The following is a 27347-nucleotide window of genomic DNA, read 5'->3' as shown; positions in this document are numbered from 1 at the left end:
ATAGAGACATTCAATAAGTTATTTGACATGGAAACTAGAAGTTCCAAGTAATAAAGGTTACATCCTTTATAAAATTAAAGAAAAATAGGTGCATGAAGTTTAAATTAATTCAAATTAAGGTGCCACAAGTATTGTAAAGTAATCACCTATCAAACATTAATTCATAAAGATGTGTCTTAACACTACAGTGATCCTTGATTCCTTAAAACATGTGCTGTATACCAAAGATGTGATCTTTGGGCATTTTTCTCATATTCCTTGCAGTCAAAGCAGTAAACACAATTCAAATGAAAAACATATACACACACAAACTTGCTTTTAACAATCAGTCCCATCTAAAATATAATTACAAAACATCACACCTATCAAACCACAAAAAATATCTTTCTGAAGTCAACAAATCAAGCAACCAAGGCTTCCAAGATTTCTTAACTTTTTAATGATCTGCTCAATAAAAATATTGGGTCTATTTAGGCCTCGTACAAAATACTGTGACAGTACTACATGATTAAGTTTATATTATCAATCTCCTGTTCAACAATATTCTTCCAAATTAGTCTACCACTTGTCAGCACACAATTAGTCATCTTATATTTCAGTCTTCCAAACAAAAATGACTCAATTCACCTAGATCAGTGGTCGGCAATCTTCTTAATATGAAGGGCACAATACTGCGCGCACCATGATGCCGACTCCTCCTGATTTAAATAATTAAATTTAAAATTACAATTGGCATGAATGGTTTTGAAATGTCTTTCTATATTACTTTTTTTTTTTTTTTAGAAATAGCCACCCTATTATTGCATAATAAACAAATACATCTGGCATTATGATTGATAAAGCAAGGCACTCACATCTGATCTGACAGATACATGCTATTTGTTAATTAATATTCTTTTTGTATTTATTTTTTATGGTATTTTATATTCATATGTGACAAAAATATGTTGTAAAAGCGAGGTAAATAAAATAATGTTAAAATTTGAAATCTCATTTTTCTTAAAAAAACTAATCATAGAATTTTTAAGCCTGAAATGAGAGAAAAAATAACTAATTATAGAATTTCTTAAGCCTGAAATCAGAGAAAAAATAACTAATTATAGAATTTCTAAGCCTGAAATCAGAGAAAAAATAACTAATTATAGAATTTCTAAGCCTGAAATGAGAGAAAAAATGTCCGCATCATGTTTTTTCAAATTTTATATTGCACTCTTCATATTAAAAAGGTTGCTGACCTCTGCAAGATGTGCTTTACATTTATGGAAAATACTAAGGGAAAGAGGTCTGGAGCTTGCTCCACCTTTACTACGAGTTGCCCATAAGGCACTACTTATGTTTGCATCTGCTGAAACTCTTGTAGTTTCTATATTCGGCTATGAAATAATGTTGGATTCAATATTCACTTAATTTGTACCATCATGTATTATATTTGCAGTGTTTTTTCTTTGTTTTCTTGCATTTTAGCACATACTAGTAATGAATGTATCTCTCAGATATACTGTGATCTACGCTGCAAAATTACCGCTGTGAGCTCTAAAGCAGTTTACAATAATTTCTCTGAGGGTGCACTAAAAATTCACCGTGGGTGCCATGGCGGCCATGGGCACTGTGTTGCCAACCTCTGACCTAGATAGATAGTCTTTCTATAGATCTTTTCCCTTCCATATTAGCATCAAACACCTGTTTTGCTAACCTTTCCTCATCACATAAATAGAATAGAAGAACAGTTAGCAAAACAGATGACATGCTGATTTGGCAGAAAGACCCAATGGAAGGCCAAGATCTCAAGGATGAATGCTAATAATGCCAAGCTCCTTTCATAATATTGTCATGTTTACTATGATTGTGTCACTGATGCCATCTGTTCACTTCCCAGTTTTTATCAGGAACTGCAGTCTATTCTTTGATCAACTTTTATTTCTAACCAAGCACTCAGATTCCTAGGTTAAAATTGGTTTGAACACTATCTTCCATACCGCTAGTATAGTGTTTTAGCACTAATTTCATACTTATTCCATATCAATTTATTCAACTGGCTCCCCAGTATACTAGCTTTGCTTACTCTATTGATTTTCCATCTTCGCTAAAAATTGTGTCTAAATAGCTGAAAATTTACTTGTTCTATAAGTTCTCCACTGAATGTTCCTGTTTATTTCTTTCTTAGTTTTGGTCTTTAGTTGTTAATTTTCATACCACTTTATTATAGCTGTTATTCAAGTTAGTCAAAGAATTCAGGAGACTCGTACTGGATTTGTTTAGGAGTAAAACATCTACAGAAAGCAAAAAGGTAAGTTTGATATCTCCAATTGTGATATCAGATTTAATGTCGCCTTTTTCATAACATGATCGATATGGATGAATAAGAGTAGAGATAGCGTGCACTCCTTTACTGTCACGATTTTACATCAAACCATCTACTTCTTTCAATTTTAACTGCTGACTTATAACTGTAGCATTTTGAAAATGCTTTTCTCTTGGCACCTTGTCTACTGTTTCCAGATCTAAGATTTTTAAGTATAGATTCTTGTTATCTTCTCATAATTTCTCAACTATATATCATAAAATGAAAATCTGATCCTGATAATTCATATTTGGCATGAACTCAGATAGTTCAAGTTCACCTTCCACAATTTTTTTTTTTTTAGTCTTTTCTCAAGTGTGCTTGTGTAAATTTTACCTGAACCACTTAGTAGGGAAACTTCCTTGTAATTCTTGAATTGTTTTATTTCCCTTTTAAAGATGATGCTATGAGAGCTACTTCTCATGTAATTTAGTCTCTGACCATGGCTTCTGGATCATTTCTTGTCAAATGTCTACTTCAGGCACCTTTCAACATTTCAGGTTTCTGACAGGTCCCTTCTGCAACAAATATTGCTATGTACTCCTAACTGCATTCCTCTCAAATATTTTTGAACACTGTTCTGTCACTTCTTGTTTCATTTGACAATCTTTCAAAATAATTACTCCAAGCATTCCAAATAAACATTTCAGTTTTTGTACTGCCTTTATCATCATGATCCTTCTTTCAATATGCTTTTCCCCATTCCAACACTAATAGCTTCAAGAATATTTTGCCAACTTAATTCTGTTGAGTATAAAATGCAGAAGTTCATGTTTGAAATAGATAGCTAAATAAATCTTATTTTCTTTGTGATGTGAATATATATGGCTGGAACATTCAGTGAAGATGTTCTATATCTTCACTAAAGGTTGAACAGAATTCAACCTTTTGACTATGTCTTCTGAATAATAGTTTAGCCACCATAAAATACCTCTACACTATAGCATTTTTGGCTAAATACATCTACTCCGACTGCCTTTTTTGCATTTCAGGTTTTAATAGCTTGTAACCTCAAGTGATGTTACGTATTCCTGACATTATAATATGCTCTAAGTCTTTCAAAGTAATTACTACAGCAGACATCCAGAACATCCTTATCACCTTTTCTTTTCTCCACTTGTAAACACTTTCAATCACCTCCAGAGCATCTTGCTCTCTTTGTAATATTTACCTTATCAAAATCTTCCCATGACTTTGTATGGTGTAATGAATTCCCCCCCCCCACCTTTACAAACTCCATTTGTATAATAGTCTAAGTTTTGTGCATATTTTTCAATATGATACCAATTTTTATCTAGATCAAAACTAAATGGAAAACTCCCTATTTCAAATCTCCTGTATACTCTACTATTTAAGTAGTGTGAAGATATCACTATCAATCAGAGATTCAACAGGGTATTATCTTGCATTCTCTCCATGTGAATTCATATGCATCCATATGTTGGAATATGGCCTGTCTGAACACAAATCCAGAACGTACTTTCACCATTTTTAGTAGCTTTGCTTGTTTCTCCAAATTTTCCCAAAACAAATATTTCTGTATCTGATACTCATTTTCTAGTTTGCCGTTTAAAGCCTCAAACATTTTTTTTTTTCTTTCTGTCATCTGGCCCCTCTAATAATAGAGAATTCCTACACTTCTTAAGAACCTTCGAGACTACAGGCACAAATATCGCGCTGATCAATTTCTTGTTTTTCAATTTACCCACATCACTACTTGAAACTACCTGTAGAAGTTTGTTGTAGTGTTTGATGTTTACTATAGTTATTGATCATTAATATCTGAATAAAACATTTTATAGTTAATATTTAGTAGTATCTCACCTCTTTTCATCATCACTGCAGCACCAGTTTAAATTCTTCTGCTACTAATTCCACTTTTCTACTGATGGTGTCCTTCAGTTCTGAATAGGTTGAATCTTTCAGTATGTAAGTTTTCAATTTTTCCCTGACTACCAAACAAAACAGTGGCCTTATTTAATTCAGTGATGCCCCAGTTAGAATGACATTCCCTATTATGCCATCATTTTTGTTTGTAGTTTAAATTGATACATAATAAAATTTCAGCAAAGTCCCAAATAGCCAGCCCATCCTCATTCAACCTTTAACTATCCAGATGGATACCTAGTAACTAGATGCACCATGAAACTGAGAACAGGATACTGAGTCCCCAAAACCTGTCAAGATCTCCATATTTCTTATGAGAGTCTCCCAGTTATCACACTTCGTCCTTATGCAGCACTTTTAGCTAACAAGAATTCAAGAAAAGATTTAGTTTGCATGCCCTTCTCATAAATGCTGGTTTTGGAGTTTATCAGTTCTCTTTTGATTTTACAGCATGGATCATGTTATACAATCATTTTTGTTTGCAAACTGAACCATTACACTTTGCTGTTAATGGTTCGATTAACCTCTAACTAGACCTTGATGCATGCATCAAGGTCTAGTTAGAGGTAACTTTCCAACAGGACAATTTTGCTATGAACAAATATTTCATGAAGTACAAAACCCAGGCAAATTGTCTAAAATTATCTGAGAATTATGATTTTTTTTTTAATAAATGACTCAAGGCTCTTTTCATCATATGATAAACCAACAGGACTCTTGGAATTGCTCACCACTGACAATACAGAACTTAGAAAATATATTAAAATGCATTCAATTAATGTTATGAATGATGATGTGGGTAGCAATGATATGTACTAATCATCACCATAAAAATAAGATTAATGAAAGTTGTTATTTGGTCCTTTTCATTAAAAATGAAACAAACTATTTGATTTTTAAGACCATGGATTTAATAAACATTTATCCAAATCATCTACTAGTTTCGCCTACTGATTTATCCAAATCGTCCAAATATAAATGCAACTTAATAACAATAACTAAGTCTTCACGCCTTATGCGTGTAATGTCATGCATGCACTCCAATTTGTCTGTTTTTAACCGTTACTTCATTCTTTTGTTTTTGCATTTAATACTAGCATAACCTTGCTCGTCTTGACAAAGCTAGACAGTTACAGCTAGCGAAACTAGTAAACTATTTGTATGGATGTTTATTAAATCAATGGTCTCAAAAATCAAATAGTTTGTTTCAAATAAAGATTAACTTTAAAATATAAAAAAATTCTAATTATGGCTAATTCAAGCCATTATGGTTAGCAAACACTACCTGTTCAGTATCCATAATTGCTGGAATTTATGTTCAATTGTCTTCATATAACATAATTAAGCTTTGAATTAAAGATTCCAAAAAATTATATTCTTGGTTTTATCCAAATGTAAGTAAACAAAGTCTGCACATAAAATAGCTTCATGATGGGCTACTTGTATATAGAGGCCTACACATCAACTACCTTAGTATCCCCCATGATTCAAAGCACCCCCCCCCCCTTATAGATGTGTATGGCTGTGCATTATGGAAAGGGCCCTACCCAAACCAGTTTCAACCCATATTGAATCAGTGGATTAAACCAAGAATAATTTCTTGGCATCTTTGATTCACAGTATAACCAAGTGAAAACTTTCAACATAATTAAGTTTTATTTTCTTTCATATCTTCAAGAATTAAATATAGCTGCATTAATAGTTTTGCAATATACAAAGTAACATTAAAAAAAAAAAAAAAATCATATTCAACCTTCTCTAGTAAGCAGTTAAATCAAAATGGATACTAATGAGAATGTCCCTTTTTTGTCAAGAATCCAAAAATTTAAATTTACATCATTTTTAGGATCAAGACTTATAAACATTACTTTCTTGCTGCACTTATATAGAGTAAAGTGAAAATACAATGTAAGATACTTATTCTGGTTGGAAAAGACCCAAATTCAAATGTCTGAGAAAACCTTTATAATGGCATTTTACTGGAGTTAGCTAGACCCATATAGAGGAAGCAATATTTCCTTCCACAAATTGCTTCTATCCAAATAGACAAGCTAACCTGAGAGAAGATTAAAGATAATCATTCATCTCATTCTAGCATGTTTAACTTCAAGAGATTTGTATATCTTATATCAACTGCATTGTGCAATTTGGTTATCTCCTGTTTGAGAAACACTGCAGTTTTAATGGAGCAGCAAGTTCTAATATAAAAGAGCATGTGTTCCATCTTGTTGCAAAGCCTCTTCTAGGCAGCATACCCATCTAGGATCATCTCAAAGTAGACTATGCTTTGAAATTCTGTAAACACACAAATGAACCTGTTCCCAAACTAACCTCCATCAAGACTAGTGGTGCTTGACCTAAGCTGATTTTTGTACATTTGAAGTATACTCACTTTCCATAATTCATTTAATAATGTTTGTCCAAGCAATTCTCAATTAAGGCCCTGTTGTGCTTCTTCTGGTCAATTTTCTCAAAACAATGACATCTTCTGTTTCCTTTCTGTAGCTGCTAAAGATACCATATGGTTTCCTGTGGAACACAGTTGGATAATTAACAAATGCTTGTCTCTGGATTAATTATATAGCTTGGCTGTCCCGAGATCAAACTAAGAGTGACCATCTGATAATGTTCATTTTGAGAGTGCTCACCAACCTTTAACTTTCTAAATCAGTCAGATGCAGTACTCTTCTTCATAGGATTCTCTTTTTAGCTTTGTAATTATTTTGGACTGTTGTTGCAACAGACTGAAGTTCAAACATGTATGAAGTCCTTGGATTGCAATTGCTCATTCTAAGTAAATTAAGCATTAGACAATCGATTCAAAGGCCTGTGTAGCCCAACTGGAAATGACATTTGCAACCACAGTGCTAGGCAACCTGAAAAAAGAATCGGAGAATTACAAATCAGAGAAATGTTTTCTAAGCATTCCTTCAAATGATTCCAGAGTTAGTCCATCTTAAGTATGGATAAGTAGAGTTTTTCTTTTCAGAAAGAAAAATCTCTACTTTTTTTAAATCTTGTAACTTAAGAAAACTGACCACAGAACTCACTATTTCAGATAATATATTATGTTAGTGTTAGAGAGGACCATGAGATGGTCCTCCTAAAGCTAAGGGTGAAGAATTGGCTGCTCTCCAGTCTTTGAAAGTAAGGGCTAAATGGCTTCACCCACTCCCTCTGGGAGGATAAAAAGCATAGTATTATTTACAAGTGATCAGTTTCTCATAATTTCTTTAATCTAGTAATACAAATCAGACTAACTATGACAAAATAAAATTTAAGATGTTGACCTAAAAAAAAATAAATTTTTCTGATGAAATCGGGGTGTATACAATAATTTCATTGATCAACTAGGTTGTAGATGAGAATGGGACCACTCTTGATCAAAAAATAAATACATAATTTTCTCACCTTAGCTGCATCTGTTATGTCATCCCAATACGGTGATGTAAATTCATATTTTCCTGCCAGAATATGATCAAACAACTCCTCTTGGTCATTATTATGGCTGAAAATTAAAAATAAATCCTCTAAGTTGGAGATGATTAGAAGTTAAGTAATGATATTTCCAAACATAGTTATAACTATTAACAATGTTACAATGGGCAGACCACAAACACTAACATCAACATGTGAACATATGTAGGTCATTGTTTCAGAACTCCTTTTTGTTTGTTTATATGGCTCATTTAAACTGAATTTAGATAACTGAATACCAATTTACAGGATTAAGTGTTACTGTCAATTAAAAAACTAGTTTTCTTAAACTATCTGCAAATATACAAATACAAGATTTGTATATTTGCAGATAGTTTTCAGGCATTACAAATACAGTTAAATATCAATCTACAAAGAAAATACTTGTTCAAACCTACTCCAAAAACTGGTATTGTTGTGCTTGAATATGTTGTCTTATTTAGGCAATATAGCTAAATCAAACATTCCAACTATAGTTGCAATGTTCATCTACCTCTGAATCTTTTCCACTGCATACATGCACCGAGTGAAAATCCTCTGACAGAACTACCAGTACTATTAAACTTAGAGTACTAGTTGATCTTGTGGGGGCTGATTAATGATAGAAATCAGTCATATATACAAAAAATAAAGTGCAAGAGAAAGACTGCCTCAATCCACCCATACAAAAAACTGCATACAAAAAAAACTGTACTAAAAGATTAAAAACTGAAATAACGATCTCAGAGATGAAAAACACTCATTCAGTAAATTTGGTACTAACTTGTAAATTGGTGAAGCAGTCTATTTCAGCTTCTTCCTCCATAAAGAAACAGTACTTTTTTTTTTTTTGAGAGGAAGAGATAAAATGGGGAATCTGTTTTTAGAAGAGCTTTCACACATTCAATCATTAAAACACCACTACTTCATCTGGATAGTTCTATTGCATTATCCACAGAAAAGCCAACTTCCTGAGCTTCCTACTTCAGTTCTTGCACAGTTGATCTTGGTAAATGTTCCCCAAACCATTCCAAACACTCAACCCTCTGTATGACCTTTCAGGATAAAAAAAAAACATGAAAATGGATACAGAGTGGGAGTCAACCCTCTTAGAACAATTGGAGAAATGCCATCAAACCAGGAGACTCTTTGGTATCCAGTTTGGACAAGATCAGAGAAACCTTGTTCCAAACTGGATAGCAAAGAATCTCCTAGTCCTGATGGCAGTCCTCTGATTATTCTACAAGATTCAGCACCAGGGTTGACGTTCACCTTTTTTATGCTTTTCTTCTACTAGTATCTATCTTGCAGTTGGAAATTAACCCACATATAATTCATTCCTAAGAAGGGTGACAAACCTTTACCTTCAAATTACTATCCAAATTTCTTTCACTTCAACTCTCTCTTTCAAAAGTAATGATGATAACCATCAACAACTCCTATGCTACCTAGAAGGTTAGCAAATATGTGACCATCAACATAGATTCCATCACTTTTGATCAAACCAGGATATGCTCACTAATGTTGCCTATTTCTGTACAAATAACATGGAAAAATTTGGTTAATTTTAAGTGGTTGCTCTTAATATCATCATCATCACGCGTTTCAAGGATTTAGGCCTAGCATGGCCTGTTCCAGCCTTAGAATTCATCGTTGAATCGTTTAAGAGGACGTCCTGGTTTTCTTTTTCCTAATGGCCTGTACTTGAAGGCTTGTTTTGGTAATCTTTCTGTTATCATTCTTTGAATGTGTTCCATCCATTTATGTTTATATTTTTTAATTTTTTCTATTACTGGTTCTTGGTTTCATTCTTTCATAATTTCTTTGTTGCTTTTGTGATCAAATAGAGTATACTTTGCAGTTTTTCTCATAAACTTTATTTCTGCTGTTATTAATCTTTGTTTGTCTTTTTGTTTTAATGTCCAGATTTCATTTCCATACATTAAGACTAGTAGAGTTAATGTATTGTATACTTTTAGTCTGGTTTGTTTTTGAACTAAGTTTGGTTTAAATATAGAGTTAATTACACCTGTTATTTTTAAATATTTTGCAATTTTAACATTTATATCTTTTTCATTTTCGTATGTGATCATTCATCCTATGTAGTTGAATGAATTCACATGTTCTAAGATTATCTATTACTATTTTAGTTCTTGCTGGATCTTGTCCTTTAAAGGCCATAGTTTTTGGTTTCTCTATTGATATTATCATAACATAATCTTTGGCTATCTCATTTAGATCTAAAATAGCTTTCTGTAAGTTATCTTCAGAATTTGTAATTATTATTTGGTCATCGGCAAAAAGGAGAGTGTTTAAGTTCTGTAGGAGAAAGTTTAATTCCTTGATGTAAATTTTTATTCCATTTTATTATTATTTCATTTAACTAAATATTAAAAAGCGTTGCTGTGAGGGGACATCCCTGTCGGACCCCTCAGTTTATTTCTCTCGCATATGATAACTCGTGATCTAATCTTATTTGTATTTGATTATTTTCATATATACTTGTGATAGCTTTTACGATATTATTTGGTATTTGTCTTTCTTTTAATATGTTTCTTTTAACTTTGTCAAATGCTTTTTCAAAGTCAATAAATGCATTATGTGTTTCTAAATTGTATTCTCTATTATCAATTTTAGGCAAAAGGCTGGGTCTATACATCATCATCCTTTTCTAAATCCATTCTGTACTTCTAAAATAAAGTTTTCGGAATATTTCATTACTTTGCTATTTAAGATTCTGCTATATATTTTGTAACAGGAATTTAGTATGCTGATACCTCTATAGTTTTTAGGGTCATCTCTATTACCTTTTTTTAAAGATAGGAATCACAATTGCTTTTTTCCATTCTATTGAGGGGATACCAGTTGAATAGATTTTATTTAAAAATAATAAGAGTCTTTCTTTGAATCTTATTCCTGCATATTTATATAGTTCTGAACCTAGCTTATCTTCTCCAGTTGATTTTCAATTTCTTGTTTCTTTCAGGCTGATATTTCTAATTCTTCTTTAGTTACTTCCTTTTCATTTTCGTTAATTGTTAGCCAATTGTCTTTTTTAAAATATTTGTCTGTCCACAATTATGTGTAGTAATTTAGAAATTCTTCTAATTTCAATTCGGTGTTTAATTTTATGTTTTCTTTGGTATCTGCATTTAAGTGTTTCAAAATCTCATATACATTGGGTCTTATTTTATATAAATCATTTTTTAAATTAGAAACAAATTTGTTCCATGAAGGGTTTTATCTAAGTCTGAAACAAAGGTCTATTAAGTAAACCCAAGCTTTTGCTGCCCCTTCCCATACCAACTTCTGCAACGGGGCTACCAGCGATGACTGGATACACACTTCATATGATGGATGGTTCCTCATTGAACTATACAAAAAATGCAGATGTTCCAAAGCTCAATTTTTTCACATATCCTCATATATAAATAATCTACCCTAGCTGATTGCTCATCCAATACAGTTTTGCTGATGACAACATATTGTACTCATTTGACAATGGATAAATTGCACATCCATGGTGCTGGTGCACTAATATTAAAGGTGCTCAACCTCTTGTAGATAGGTTCTCCATAAAGTAAAACATGATATGTCAACCTTTGTTTAATACTCAAATTAGTATTAAACATGAAAAATTTACATCGTTACTAACTTCCTATCTACAATTCTCCTTCAAATCAGTCTGTTACTCGACTGATTTCAAGGAGAATTATCAGATCTTATATTTCTATCGTCTGAGCCACTTTGTACCGTATCAATCCACCTATATCTCCGTCTTCCTCTGGGTTGTTTTCCTGCCAACCTGGCAGAGAACACTTGTTTGGCTAATCTTTCCTCGCCCATTCTGTTTAAGTGACCATACTACCTGAGACCAGCTCTGCTAATGTATTCCTGGATGCTGACAATGTCAAGTTCTTTCCTAACATCCTCGTTTTTAATATGATATTGCCATTGCTGCCATCTGTTTCATGCCCCTAATTTTTCTCAGGACTCGCATATCTGCCGTCTCTAGTCTTTGGTCAAGTGCTTTACTTCTGACCCAGCTCTCAGATCCATAAGTTAAAACCGGTTTGAACACTGTCTTGTATAGAGCTAATTTAGTGTTCTGACTACATTTTTCTCTTATTCCAAATGAATTTATTCAATTGACTTCCTACCATACCAATTTTATTGATTTTGTCTATTTCCATATTTAATTTACCATCTTCACTAAAAATTGTGCCTAAGTAGCTGAAATGTTTTACATGTTCCACAGGTTCTCCGTTCACAACACAGTTGACATTTTCAACAATTCTATTTTCATTGTCTTTGTCTTTTTAATGCTGACCTTCATACCATATCTATTACAACAGTTATTCAATTTAGTCAGGGAATCTTGCAAACTTGTAGTGGATTTATTAAGAAGTATAACATCGTTCGCATAAAGCAAAGAGCTAACATTAACATCTCCAATTCTGATATCATGTTTAATACCACTTTCCTTCATAATTTGATCCATATAGATAATGAATAACAACAGAGGGGATAATGTACATCCTTGTCTCACACCAGATTTAACATTAAACCATCTTCCTGTACTTCATTCAATTCTCACTGCTGACTTACAACTCAAATAAAGACTAACTATTGCTTGATAAATTGCCCCATTGACACCATATAACTGCAGCGTATTGAATAGCTTCTCTCTTGGCACCTTGTCATATGCCTTTTCCAGATCGACAAAGCTTAAATACAGATCTTTGTTATATTCTCATGCTTTCTCAATTATTTGTCGTAAAGTGAAGATCTGATCCTGACAACCTCTATTTGGCCTGAATCCAGCTTGTTCTTCACCCAGCTTTTCTTCCACAATTCTTCTCAACTGTTTCTCAAGTATACTTGCATAGATCTTGCCAGGAACACTCAGTCGGGAAATACATCTGTAATTCTCACATTCAGTTTTATTTCCCTTTTTATATATGGGTACTATTAGAGCTGTACTCCAATTATCTTGAATCCCTCTGTCCAGGCCTTCTGAACTAAGCAGTGCAGCCACTGTATGACTTTTATACCCCCATACTTGAGCATTTCTGGTCGAATATCATCTACTCCTGCTGCCTTTCCACATTTCAGGCTTTTGATGGCTTTTTCTACTTCAAGTATGGATATGTATTCCTGACTGCATGCCTGGTCAGTTCAGTGTTTTTTACCACTGTGCTCATCACTGCTTATTTCATTTAGCAGTTTTTCAAAATAATTACTCCATACTTCAAGTTATCTTTTTCTCCCATTTTCATGTCACCTTTATCATCTCTAATTCCTTTTACAGCACTCTTTCCTCCATTTCTGAGCTTCTTCACAACCTCCAGAATATTTTGCCACCTTCTTGATATTTATTTTCTATGTTCTTGCCAAAGTACTCCCATGACTTCTGTTTAGCTACTTTTACACAGTGTTTCACTTTCTTACATTTGTCTCTGTATTCTCTAAGAGCAAAAGCTGCCTTATTTGCCAGGAACTTTTGATGTGCTTTCTTCTTTTCCTTCACTGCCTTTTTAATTTCCTGTGTCCACCATGGAGTTCTGATTTTTCTATCCTTGCAGACTACCTCACCACATGCCTCTCTGGCTGAATCAATCAGGGTTGTCTTCAAGGCTTGCCACTGAATCTCCAAGGTTTGGTTCCTGTTCTAAAACTCTTTCATTTTTTCTTCAATAATCTTTGTGTATTTTAGTCTACTGTTCACATCTGAGAGCTGCTCAACTTTTATTCACTTTAGAACTTTCTTACATGTTATTCTTCTCAATATGAAATTCAATTTTATCCTGCTCAAGACTAAATAGTGATCACTTCCAATTTCAAATCCTCTGTACACTCTGGTGTCCTGCAGGGAGAAAACATCACTATCAACAATAACATAGTCAATGAGACTTTTCTTATTCCTTGCCTCTTCTCTCCATGTGAATTTGTGCACATTTTTTATGTTGGAACATTGTGTTAGTAATAACCAGTCCATGTCCTGAGCAGAAATCCAACAGGTATTTGCCATTATTATTAGCTTTGCTCTTCTCTCGAAATTTTCCCAAACCATTTTTGTATGTCTGACAATCATTTCCTACTCAGCTATTTCGATCCCCAACAAGGACCAACTTTTCATTTTTCATCGTGTCAGTTGCTTTTTCTAAAGCCTCAAAAAATCCCTCCACTTCTACCTTAGTAGAACCTTCTGTGGGATCATAGATGTGGCACAAATAAGTCTCATTGTCCAGTTCCCCATTCTGATATTTGTCCACTTGACTCTACTTGAGACTGCCTACCATTCAAGAAGATTAGCCTCATATTTTGTGTTGAATACTATGGCTACTTCTTCTTTATCCCCAATTGTCATTTCCTGAATATAACATTTGTATTTATTGCTCAGAAAGATCTCACCAGTTTTTGTCTTTTTTGCTTCAGTCACCCCTATTATGTCGATCTGGTACTAATCTAATTCCTCAGCTAGCTCCAGTTCTTTGACATTCAGGCTTCTTATGCTGATAGTACCGACCTTTAACTCTGGTGATGTTGAGTTGGGGGTGTGCTTTCAGATTTGTTCCAGTAGCTGACTTTTCGCTGTTCGCCCTGGTGAAAACAATGGAGGGCCTTGTTTAACCGGGAGATGCCCCAGTCAGCATGAAATTTTGTCATGTTGTACCATCATTTTGGATATTGGTTTAGGCCAATAAGAATACAATTTGGTCAGCTAAATCCCAAATTGCCAGCACATCCTCGTTTGTTCGGTATCTAGGTAGATATCAAACAGGGTGCACCATGAGAAGGTGAGGTTTGGACATTAGGTCAGAAGCCCTGATCAGTTCTCCGCATTCCTTTAAAGGCTATGTGGAGGTCTACTCTCAGTTATACAGCTTGACCCTTATGCACCATTTGTATTTATAATAAAAATATTTTACTGTCCTGTGTTTGTATATACTGCTGATGCTACAAGATTAAAAATTCATATTAACCAGATGTAAACATGACAACGACTATCATCTGGTGTATACACACTATGCGCTAAAACGGTACACAATTAAACTTTACATAGCAGATGAATACATTTTGTAAAATGCAATTAAAAAAACCATATATAGATTAAATTTATGAACTTAAGATTATCATCATCAATTTCCTAATATGTAGCCTCAAGGTGTGTTCAGTTACTATGACAGAACTACATGATGAATTTACATTATTATCAACAATTTCTTTTGAGCACTTCAATACCGTCATATCTAACATAGTCAGACACTACTGACTGAATCAGTCCAAGTAAACATTTGTATTCCTGTGGGTGTCTTCCCACAGAATTACACATTAGGTTAGCTCTGCTGACACACTCTTGAATGCTAATAATGTCAAGTTCCTTTCTTCAATTTTTAATATGATTCTGCCATTAATTCACTCCCCACTTTTCCACAGAATCCTCATATCTGTGGTCTCTACTCTTTGATCAAGTGCTTCATTTCTAATCCAACTCTCAGATTCATAACTGAAAACTGGTTTGAACACTATCTTGTATACTGCTAGTTTAGTGTTTTGGCTAATTTCTCTCTTATTCCATATAAATTTATTCAGCTGCCTACCTACCATACTAGATTTGCTTATTCTGTTGTCTATTGCCAGATTTAGCCTGCCATCTTCACTAAAAACTGTGCCTAAATAGCTGAAATATTTTACTTGTTCTATAGGATCTCCATTTAGAATGCAGCTGAAGTTTATGTTCTGGCCTATTTTCATAGTTTTGGTCTTTTTACTGATTTTCATGCCAAATTTGTTACAGCTATTATTCAATTTAAAATCCTGGAGACTTCGACTAGATGCTTTTGGGAGTACATCATCATTTGCATAAAGCAAAGAGCTAAGTTTCATATCTCCAATTCTAATATCAGGCCTTATGCCGCCTCTTTCATAATGTGATCCATATAGATGATGAATAAGAGTGGAGATAATGTGCATCCTTATCTTACCCTTGATTTTACATCAAACCATCTTCCTGTATTTTCCTCAATTCCAACTGCTGATCGACAACTTAAATATACACTATGTATAATGTTTCATTCACCCCTTATAATTGTAGTATTTTGAAACTCTTTCCTCTGGGCACCATGTCGAATGCCTTTTATAGATCTACAAAACTAAAGTACCGATCCTTGTCATATTACCGCAAGTTCAACTATTTGTCTTCAAGTAAAAATCTTATATTGACAACCTCTATTTGGCCTGGACCCAGCTTGTTCTTCTCTAAGTTCTCTTCCACAAACTTCATTAACCCCTTTTCAAGTATGCTTGCATAAATCTTACCTGGAACACTTAGTAAAGAAATTCCTCTGTAATTCTCACATTCAGCTTTATTCCCTTTGTTACATATGAGTACTATGAGAGTTCTAACCAAAATAACCAGCAATTCAACCTTCTGACAAGGCCTTCTGAATTATGCAGTGTTGCCACTGCAAAATATTTATACCTCCATACTTAAACATTTCTGGTCAAATATCATCTAATCCAGCTGCCTTTCCACATTTCAAGTTTTTGACAGCTTTTTCTACCTCAAGTATTGATATGTACTCTTCTTTGCATTCCTCTTGAAAATTTTCTAGTATGATTCTGTCACTGCTTGGTTCATTTAAGTCTAAGTAATTACTCCAGACATCTAGGATATGCTTATCTGTAGTTTTCATGTCACTATTATCATCTGACTCCTTTTACAGTACTCTTTCCTCCATTTCTAAGCTTCTTCAATAGCATTTTGCTATCTTCCAAATATTTATTTTCCATACTCTTACCAGTCTTCCCATCCCTTTGTTTGGCTACTTTTACAGCTTAGCTCTTACATTTTTCTCTGGATTCTTTTAGGGCATCTGCTGACTAATTTGCCAGGAACATTTGGTATGCTTTCTTTTCCAGGACTGTTTCTTTAACTTCTTGTGTATACAATGGTGTTCTTATTTTTCTATCCTTGCAGACAACCTTAACACATGCCTCCCTAGCTGAATCAATGTCGTTTTTAGAGTTTGCCACCAAGACTCCAAGGTTTGGTTCTTGTTTTCATTTTATTTTTTCTTGAATACTGTTTGTATAGTCAAGTCTACAATTTACCTGTAAAAGCTGCTCAACTTTAATTCTTTTAAAAACTTTTTTTTACATACTACTCTTTTCAATGTGATATTCGTTTTTATCCTGCTTAGTACTAATTAGTAACAGTCACTTTCAATTTCAAATCCTCTGTACACCTCCTGTATCAGCATGGTGATATCACTATCAACAATGGCAGTCAATGAGGCTCTTTATTTCTCGTCTTCTCTCCATGTGGACTCATGCACATCTTTATGTTGAAATGAGGTGTTAATAATGAATAGCCCATGGCCAATAAATACTTATTTTGAAATTTGGAGAAAAATGTTTTCTCCAAATTTTTTACCAAAATGTTCCTATGTGCCTGGTGGGATTCGTTTCCTACTCTGCTGTTCAGATCTTCAACAAGGACTACTTTTTCCATTTTCTTTGTCAGATGCTTCTAATGACAAAAAAATTCTTCCATTTCTTCCTTAGAACTTTCTGTGTGACCATAAGTACAAATAAATTTCATTATCTATTTCCCCATTCTGAAGTTTGCCCACATAGCTCTACTTGAAACTGCCTTCCAATCAAGAAGTTTCTCTTCATGTTTGGACAGAATGGTATTGCTGCTTCTTAAGATTATATTAATTCAAATTTTAACATTATATACTTAATGCAATTTAGTATAATTCCTTAGATTTTAGGAATAGAAAGGTTCATTGTAATGATGCAATATGATTAAATGATTAATTAAACAATTAAATGAAAATTCAGCATTTTGACCAAGGGATCCATTCTGTGACTAGTCATGCAATGGATATGACATGGAGTGGACTCTTATACCCACTGCATGTCATGCAAGACCAGATTTGTTATTTAAGAAGTCCGATGTTCTATAATACTCTTCTCAGAAAGCCATTCCTCTACTAGAGTCTATTTACTTTGAAGACAGACTCCAGTTGAGGAATGGGTATTTTATTTATGAAGGACAGTTGGCCAAATTTAATAATAAATAATAGCATGGTCATTAATGTGAACACAGGCAAAAAATCTCTAAGAAAGAATTTTCTAAAAAGGATCTTTGTGTGTGTGTGTGTGTGTGTGTGTGTGTGTGTGTGTATAAAGTACATCTGTAGTAAGCAATTTGTGTGAAGTTGAGATTACAGCCACATAATTACAACAGGTTAAACTCTAAACTGAACATTGTTCAAAATGTTTTGCTGTAGGCTGAGAGCACTGTCAAGAAGATTTACAAGGCATGTACAAAAGGATCTAAAGCACTTCTGCCATTATTTTACAAAATGACACATAGCAAACAATTAGTCAGCCACGTGTATCATTGGGATCAATATACACAATCTGTACATTGTTATGTAAACAGATTGTAGCACAATTGATGGCATAACAGAAGTCGTTAATGTTAATTTTTTTTATGTTGTTCCTGTCCACAAAATGTCATTTGCAAACTTATAGTAATTTTTGTGCTGTGGATGGAGTAAGGATTTTTTTTTCCATTTTTTACTTTATTTTGTATTTTTAATTTACTTTTTACATAGTCCAGAAACTCTACAGACCAAACATGGAACTTTTTCAAGTCACTTCAGGCCTCCAATAGGTGAGGTGGTGGTCTCACACCAGGTAATGAAACTCATTGCCACCTGGAGACAATCAAGCATCCATGCCCATGATAGGATTCAAACCTGTAGCCTGGTAGTTGGAAAATAGGTGTAGTAACCACTTTGTCAACCAGGCCAGTAAACATACACTAATTAAGGCCTTCGAGATGTCATGAAGTATAATTCCTTGGTTGCTGTTAATATGCCATGCGAGTGAATTACCTCAGCAGACTCTTTGAACATTGACATGGCCAACAAAGACATTCCTCTTAAAAAAAAAAAATCTTACCTGACAAAAGGTGGGAATCCACACAATAAAATGTAAGTTATAACACCTGCAGCCCATATATCTACCTTTAGACCATACCTGAAATAGTAAAATAAACTGTGAAGTAAATAATTAAAATTAAATAATAATAAAATAAATTAAAGTTGCTTAAAAAACCAGAAATAATACAATGTTTTGAAATGCACATTTTGAAATATTTGTGGATCGAGTTTGAGGGAAGATTAGATTTGTATAAGAGGGGTGGCCTACACCTCAATGCATTTGGTATCAAGAGTCTTGAAAAAACTAATAACTGATATGATATCTAACACAGAGAATCAGGAAAACTAAATTATAATGGTAGGAATGATGAGAACATGAGTATAAGAGTGACAATGTTAATGATGGGAATGGGTATTATCATGGAAATGATTACGAGGAGAGAACAATTTCAACTTTGTGTTCATCTGGTTCAGAACCATCAAATGTGTGCAAAAGATGTCTACATGTATAAGGCACTAGAGAAGAATAGATATCTGCAAGTTGTTCAACTGTGTCATGCAGGTAGATTATTATGTCTATACACAAATGCTAGGAGTATCAGAAATACAAAGGGGTAGAGTTTGTTGCCTTGGTCAATATCTTGGGACCTCAAATTGTACACATTGAGACCTGGCTATCAAAATCAGACATACTATTTGGTATTGGGTGTAAAGGTACAGTATTTTGAGGAAGGATAAACAGGCTAGGAGAGGAGGCATGCTGCTAATGATATCAGAAGACTTGAATCTAGTTAGTGTTGAGACCTATGATTGTAGTACTAGTAAGAGTATATCACGTAGCACTGAATTTAAAGCCATCTGGTGTGAGGTAGAATCTAACACGATCAATTACATAGTGGAGAGTTGTTACAGACCTAGTGGATCAGTTGCTAGTGATGAAGAAATGCATCACCAAATAGAGAAATGGGCGAAGAAAAGAGTAATCATAATGGGAGAATTTAATTATCCAAATATTGATTGGGTAGCAGTAAAATTTCTTGAGAAAAATGAAACTGAATTTATTGAGTTGTTGTGAGACAACTTCCTCATGCAGCATGTAACAGAAGGAATTAGAAGTCAAAGTGTTAGATTTGATTATAGCGTCAGAGGGTGTTTCAATTAAATACTTCACTATTCTGTCTGTGATCATGTAGTACTCACTTGGGAAGTAACTAAGTTCACAAATGTTCCATTTAGAAAAGGTTGCATGCTGAACTACAAAGCAGGAAATCATGACCCACTGAGGGGTATACTGAGTTCAGCACAATGATATTGGTTGCTGGATGGAAGAATATCGACAGTGCATGGGAAGCATTTAAAAAACACTTAGATGATGCAACATCAGAATGTGTCCTAAGAGTTCAAAGAATAAATAGGATAGGAGTAAAATGGACATGTAATGTAATCTTATCAAGCAAGAGATTCGTAAGAATAGGATGACGTGGAAGTAATATTGGATGATGTCCATTATGCAGGCTAGAAGAGTCGCAACTATTGTACAGAAAGCTAAGTCCGACTATGAAAAGAAACCAGCTCTGAAAGCTAAAGACAACCCCAAAGAATTCTATCAATATGCTACAAGTAAAGGAAAGAATATGAAAGAATAACTACTGAATGCAGATGGAGTGATTGGTCCATTCAATCTGTACATTAAGGACATCAGAAAGGATTTCATAGGTGATATACATCTATTTGCTGATGATGCAAAGATAGGTAGGGCAATCAGAATGTGGCTGATATGCATGCAGTACTTGCAGAATGATTTGAATTGGCTGGAATTGTGGGCATGAGAAAATGGATGTCAGTTCAATGTCAGTAAATGTAAAGTCATGCACTTTGGTGTAATGAGATATCCAATGTCATATTATATTGGTGGGATTATGCTAGAAGAAACTGATCAGGCTAAGGATCTTGGAGTGTTAGTACATAGTGTTGAAGTTCAGGGACCATGTAGCAAAGATTGCAATTACAACTTAAAAGATGATTGCAATCCTGAAACACACTTTAGCATGTAAAGGATGTTATTTTGCCTCTTCACAAGCTTGATAAGACTGCGCTTGGACTATTATGCAAGTTTGGTTTCCATTTGTAATTCTGATACAGTGGAGTGTGTTAAAAATAATATCAGGATTGTGGAATATTGATTATGAAGATAATGAGAATTTGCAGACACTAGCAAACAGGAGATAGAGGTGATATGATTAAGACTTACCTTCTGAAAAGGTCAAACAGGATTTGAACTAATGGAATTTTTCATTTTATGGAGGTGAGGAAAGGACAATAGGGCATCCTTGGAAGTTGAGAATAAATGCCACTAAAAAGGAGTGAGGTCTAGATTTTTCTCTCAGAGTGGTGGGTGATCGGAATGGATTGCAATTGTGTGTGCGTTCACAAGCAGTGTGAATGAATTCAAGAACAAGTATGATAGCCGTGCATGCAGTATGTGGCCTCCATCGATTAGTCCTTTACTCCATGACGGAGTCTCTTAATAATAAGTCATTTCCAAAAATAATTATTCATATCGCTAGAGCTGTTTTCCTGGCCTTCCTCCTGTCCAGCAAAACAATGACCATAGGTAAAGGATGGATGTCTAAGTTGTGTCCTAATCACCTCAGCTAACTTTTCTATTAGAGGTCATTGCTAGAGCTGTTTTCCTGGCCTTCCTCTTGTCAATCAAAGCAATGACCATAGGTAAAGGATGGATGTCTAAGTTGTCCTAACCACCTCAGCTAACTTTTCTATTAGAGGTCATTGCCATCTTTCAAGAATGATATTATGAACATGATCTGGCCATTCATGACCTAACAGTGATTGAAGGCATGTTAGACAAAGATATATAAATATGGAACTCGTTCAAAGAATGAAAACAGAAATATTACCAAAACAAGCCTTAAAAAAAGTACAAGCCATTAGGAAAAAGAAAACCAGGACATTCTCTTAAACGATTACTTCTAAGGCTGGAACAGGCCATGCTAGGCCTAAATCCTTGATACGCATGATGATGATGATGATGATATAAATATGGCTTGACTGATGGTTTGGTACACACAAATTTTGCTATTTTGGTATTTGTGGTGATGAGTCTGGATTTTCAGATATTAGGCTGTTATGGATTGAACAACTTTGTGCTTTTTTTTTTTTTTTAAACCAAATGTCAGCAGTTATGTAAGAACCAAGGTACTGACAATCTTACATCAAGAGTATGGTCGTTTGTTTCATTCTGTTTTGTTTCAATTTTATAACACAGCACTCCAAGGTGTTGTTAGATCCTGAATGGGGAAATTTTGAAAGGAAATTATTCATTCAGGATCTAACATGCAAAAACTAACAATTTAAGGAGATGTCTGCACTTCAGCAGAAAATAAGGAAAACGTGTTTACTATATGTGAAAATATATATTCCTCTGTATGTAATTTACTAAGATCTTGTTGTTGTTTAAACAGAAATCAAAGTGAGAATTTGTGTCATAATATAGTATTTGTGTAAGGAAAATATTTAGTTCATTAAGATATCCAGTGTGTTGTAAGTCTCCAGACAATTTATAAGTAGCAGTCCATAGGATGCTTACTAACCACCCAGTTTAGTGTAATGCCAGAGGCAATAATATATGCGGAAGGTGACGTTAGCAAGCTTTCCAAGAAAACAGCACCCTAACAGCAAAGGGAAAGCAGGAGATCAACTTGGGGACATAAATGAAGAGTCGTGCGAAAAGGATACAGCAAAGAAAGAGGGCACACGAAGTGAGAATATAAAGCGATGCGTGCCATATTACAACCCTCTTTTTCCTGGTTCCTGCTTGGTGATTTTGACTGGTAGTTCGAGAAAGAATATAATTATTCTTTATGCGTAGGTGTTGCGATGTCGGACAGTGGACCTTTTCCTGGAGATGCCTAAGAAATTCCACACAGAGCCGTTCGTGAATTATCGGCCTTGCAGAATCATGCCAATAGCTGGATGTCCCAAGAGAAGGAGCAGAGAAAGTCCCCTTAGAAGCGGCAGCAAACACGTTCGTGTCCAGAAGCAGAATTCAAGAACAGCGCGAGCCCAATGCCAGGTGCAGAGACGGAATAATCAGAAAGTAACCAGACCACGTGGAAGCGATACATGGTCCAGAACAGAATCGGTAATGTAGAAAATTTTATTGTATGTTTCAGAAATGTTAGAGGAAGGAAAAATGTGTGTAAGCATAAAGTATGGACAATTATTAGAGGACTTTAGTGATAATTCCCTTTTGGAAATAACGTTTCCTTTAGCAAAGATTGTCTGGAGGCAGTTATATTACTGAATGAGTTTGAACCTGATAAAATGAAATGGGTATTGCTGGGAGCTTTAACTGAAAAACTTGAGAATGTGTAAATGTGTAACTTAAGAATAATTTGTGAAAAGAGATTACAGGTTATGTAATGTTGTATAGCATTCTTTGAACTGATTTTACTTAGCATGTGCTGATTTCCTTAGCATTGAATATATGTTGCATCTTAACTGTAAATGTTCGATTTTCCAATAAACGTGTTTTATTACATATGCCTGAGTCATGCCCGATTGTGAGATCAAATTACCACTTATAAAATAGAACCTTAGCAGGAAGAATTTAGAAGGTAAATAATGATAGATTACAGGTCATGACTGCAAAGTACCAGAAATCTATATAACCGTAACGAAGTGTAAAATGATGTGTGTGTGCCTTAAGATCTAGGATTGTTTCCTTGAACAAGAAACTTTTCTGTTATAGAATACTGGTGGCACAGCATAACATAAATTTGCCAGTATCTGAAGAGGAAACAACCCTAGATAGAAATGAGATAGGCTAGACAATAGAATACATAATAGCATTTATTGAGATAATAAAGATAGAAAAATAGAAGAAAGTAACGATGTAACAATATGTCAGCAGTTATGTAAGAACCAAGGTACTGACAATCTTACTTCAAGAGCGTGGTCGTTTGTTTCATTCCGTTTTGTTTTAATTTTATAACGCAGCACTCCAAGGTGTCATCATGGTGGGAGGGTACTCCATTTTACCCAACTCCACAATCCTCAGCTACATGCAGTACTGTCTATCACGCCTGAGTATGTATTTTGTATGTATAAATTAGATTTGTACTAGGGCAGATTTATCTGTACACAGAATGAGCAACTGGTTTCCAGAAAGGAAAACCCTGCTACCTTCCATATGAGATCAGCTAACTCGCATTCAATTAAAAAAAGTGCATATCATATAAAGATTCCTCTGATTCACGATGAGAATCTAACTGGTGTTTTCAAGCTGAAGGATGTAATCATTGTTCTTTTAATATGTTACAGAGACAATTCTTGTGACTTTACTTTTATTGCTGTTGACAACCCAATCAATGCTGCATTTTTACATAAATTATCTGCATGATTTTGGGCAGTCTAAATGTTAATTAGCAAATCTGCAAAGCAAAGAATGTTTATATGGCCTCAAGGAATGTTCAAGCATTATTCTATATCAATTTCCTGTGGTGATTAGTCTGTGAGTATGAAAAGGTAGTTAATAATAAAGCAATATGCCAAAATCTTTCCTTAAGAACTCTAATGATCTTTCATTAACCATATTACTCTTGCAGGGTAAATGCTGGTATGTTTCTGCTACTGCTTTTTTTCAAGGCTATACCATAACTGAAAATTTTGAATATCCTTTGTCTATTGACTGATTTAAAGGCTTTTGAGAAATTATGAAGTTCGGGATTAAAATATTTCTTTTTTTAATCTCTTGTTCATTCTTATGGCAACAGATATGTTCAACTCTTGGATTTTTCAAGAAATCTGCTTGATTTTTGAGTAGAAGAGGTGGTACATTCTGTAAATGTTTAGTGTAACAGAAAGTGGTGCAATTCCTCTAATTTTCTGGGTTGTTTAAATTGGTTTTTTGGGAGAGGAAGGGGAGAGGTACTGGTATTATTTGGCCTTCCCTCCACTGTGATGGAATATTACTGAACGTGACTAGTGCTGCAGATATTTAGTTGTTTCTAAAAAAACTAATTTCCTCCAAGTTTAATAGCTTCTGCAGTTATATCATCTAATCTAGGTGTTCTTTCATTCTTTTAGGTTTTTTAATGCAGTTTCAAATTCTTGCACATAATGGAAAGTTCTTTTTGAATTACTTCTAGCAAAACTTCTATAGCAAAATTAATTTTTTAATGAATTTTGATGAATCGAATTCTTACCATGTTTTACCTTTGATTCTTAGTCTTTTGGGGAATTCCTTTTAGTGCCTAATGAATTAGTTACTAGGTACATTTTCTCTGATTTTATTCATCTGATATGTAATTACTGATGGTCTCAATGTGGTTTTCCTTCTCATTTTGAAAGGCTAATCGAGTGTCCTCCAATTCCTGTATTATTGTTTAATGATACTGCATTTCTTTGTTAATGCTTCATATTAAAGGAAATGGGTGACAAACTACTGAATTCTTGGTGACCAAAGTTTTTGCTGCTACTTCATGAATGCATTATGCAATATAAGAAGCTCTGAGATGGTTCTTCAGGCAGTGAACCTTCTGTAATCCATATTTGCTATATGATAAAATTTTTGTAATGCCTCTTTATACCAGGTTTCTATGATAAGAAGAGCCAAATCTTTTCAATAGCATTTGCTATTTTGTTTTAGGTTAAAAATTGATGAAGCAGGGTTTTTTTTTATGTGCACTTCCCATTCTATAGTCAGAATTCAGTTGCACACTAGCATAAGCTCACAATTTTGCACTGATCTCACTCATTTTCCATTGCTTAAAATATCATATTTTACAAAAAAAAAAAAAGATAATTTTTTGCGAAATATGATCTTTATGAAGTTAGTAATCATGTAAATTGTTTTTGTAGTACTATTATATCTTGTATGCCCCTTGAAGGTATATATCAGGAATTTCATGATGATCTTTATCCATTTGCATGTTCCTAGGTCCATTTTCTTCCAAGGTTATGTGGAAATTTGCTTGGTAACTTGTCAAGGTTACAAGGGTTTCATAATTCAGTTGGTCATCTACATTTGTAACTACAATACTACATTGTAGTATGTGAAAGGTCCTACATTTTTCAGAGCTGGTTACCTAATATGTGAATTTTTTTCTTTTTTATTGATTACAAAAAGAACAAAAATCCTGTAGTGAAACCTTCATTCCTTTGTCTCAAAGGAAAACTATAAAGCTGGTTGGTGAAAATTTTCAAGGAACTCCACAAGCTAAAATACTCAAAACATCAGCTCTGGAGAAATCCACTCATATCCACTTACAATGTTCATTTGCTCCTGAAATAAGTCCAGTTGCATGAACTTTGCACTGGAAGAGTCAACAAATCTCGATGAAGTATTCACATCAAGTGAGAACTGATTTTGAATGGAATGAAGCCATAAAACCACAAACAAAGTTCATCTAAAACATCAGCAAACAAATCTGGCAGTGAGAGAATAAGCGTTAGTCAATATAAGGATCTGGAGTTACATTTCATATCTCCAAAGTCTGTGATAGAATAATAGCAATAGCTTTAAACTCAAACCCCAAAAACAACTGTAATCTGTACCAAAGCACCCACTGAGACTCCAAACTCCTCGAATGCATTCCACACTTAATCAAGTGGCTACTGCATTGTTTTGCATCAAATTAAAATACACATAACTTTGTAATTTAAATTGGTGAAGTACAATTTCATCAATTTAAGCTACAAAGTACTTCTACAATCTACTTCTTCACACTCATGCTCAAAGGACTTTCAAATTTATATCACACTTTTTGTTTGTGATGAGATACTTCACTTTTTTGAACTCTGCACTTTTTGAATTTTATGTCTTCTTGCTTACATACTATGCTGTAATAGCCATATTTCAAATCTAGCGCTGCAAACTAAGCAGTATTATGATAAGAGCTGAAAGATGGCAAATTGATGCATTTCCTTGAATTATAAAATCTGAACAAGTTTTGATGCAGTGGGATGCTAAATCATGTTCTAGGATTTTTTTGCTACAGAAGCAGTGGGTGGGCTAATGGTTAAATAATTCAGGAAGCTTGAGCTATATGTCAAACATATCTTTATATGAGCGCTTTCAGGAAGCAGGATGATAGTCTCACATTGTTATTACCAAAGCATCTACTATTTGAAAAAACATCCTTTCCACTGTGGAATTCAAACCCAAATTGTAGGTTGAAAATAAAGATATTATCCACTTTGCCAACCCAGCTGGCTAAATAGATATATAGTTAAAGTTCAGGTACTGAACTTTCATTTCAGCACAGTCTGGCCAATGAAATCACACCAGAAATCAAAACTGATACTTAACTAATTCAGTTTAACCTAAGATATATTACAGTTCATAAAAATATTTCTCAGTACATATTAAATGGTAAACAACCCTTTTTGTACAAACTGTTGTAAAAAAAAGTCACGAGAAAGCTAGTAATGCTAAGAACAGACAGCATCTCTGCTTTTCAGCCAACATGTGGAAAAACATTACTGATGAGGATTATTCAATGATGCCTTTAAGTGAAAGCCAATCATCTCAGTCAGACACTACCATCCTGCTTAATTTAAGACCTGAAAGTGACTCAGAAAATCTTGTATTAGACTATAGGTTTGGTTTCTAGAATAGGGTTCCCAGATTACCTACATTTGCCTAAATGTGCTGTATGTTGCCCATTTTTGTGGAC

At 34.1% G+C, this 27347-nt stretch overlaps 1 protein-coding gene across 3 annotated transcripts in view; it reads right to left on the bottom strand.

Moving 5' to 3' along the window:
• Positions 1-27347, bottom strand: part of LOC150104726 (serine/threonine-protein kinase DCLK1-like) — a 274558-nt gene that overhangs the window by 54404 nt on the left and 192807 nt on the right. For all 3 annotated transcript variants that reach the window (XR_016548579.1, XM_090395906.1, XM_090395907.1), the window contains exons 11-12: positions 18668-18745; positions 7640-7736 (exon numbers count right to left, since the gene is read on the bottom strand). Coding sequence is in view for 2 of the 3 variants with exons in the window: in XM_090395906.1 (XP_090252032.1) it covers positions 7640-7736; positions 18668-18745 (175 nt within the window). In the remaining variant the exon portion in view is untranslated. The remainder of the gene's footprint in view (positions 1-7639; positions 7737-18667; positions 18746-27347) is intronic.

Source organism: Typopeltis vanoorti, chromosome 7, assembly GCF_054136105.1.
Source record: "Typopeltis vanoorti isolate ZY-2024b chromosome 7, IOZ_Tvanoo_1.0, whole genome shotgun sequence".
Lineage (NCBI taxonomy): Eukaryota > Metazoa > Arthropoda > Arachnida > Uropygi > Thelyphonidae > Typopeltis > Typopeltis vanoorti.
The sequence above is the reverse complement of the archived record's forward strand: the minus strand, read 5'-3'. Positions and strand labels throughout refer to the sequence as shown.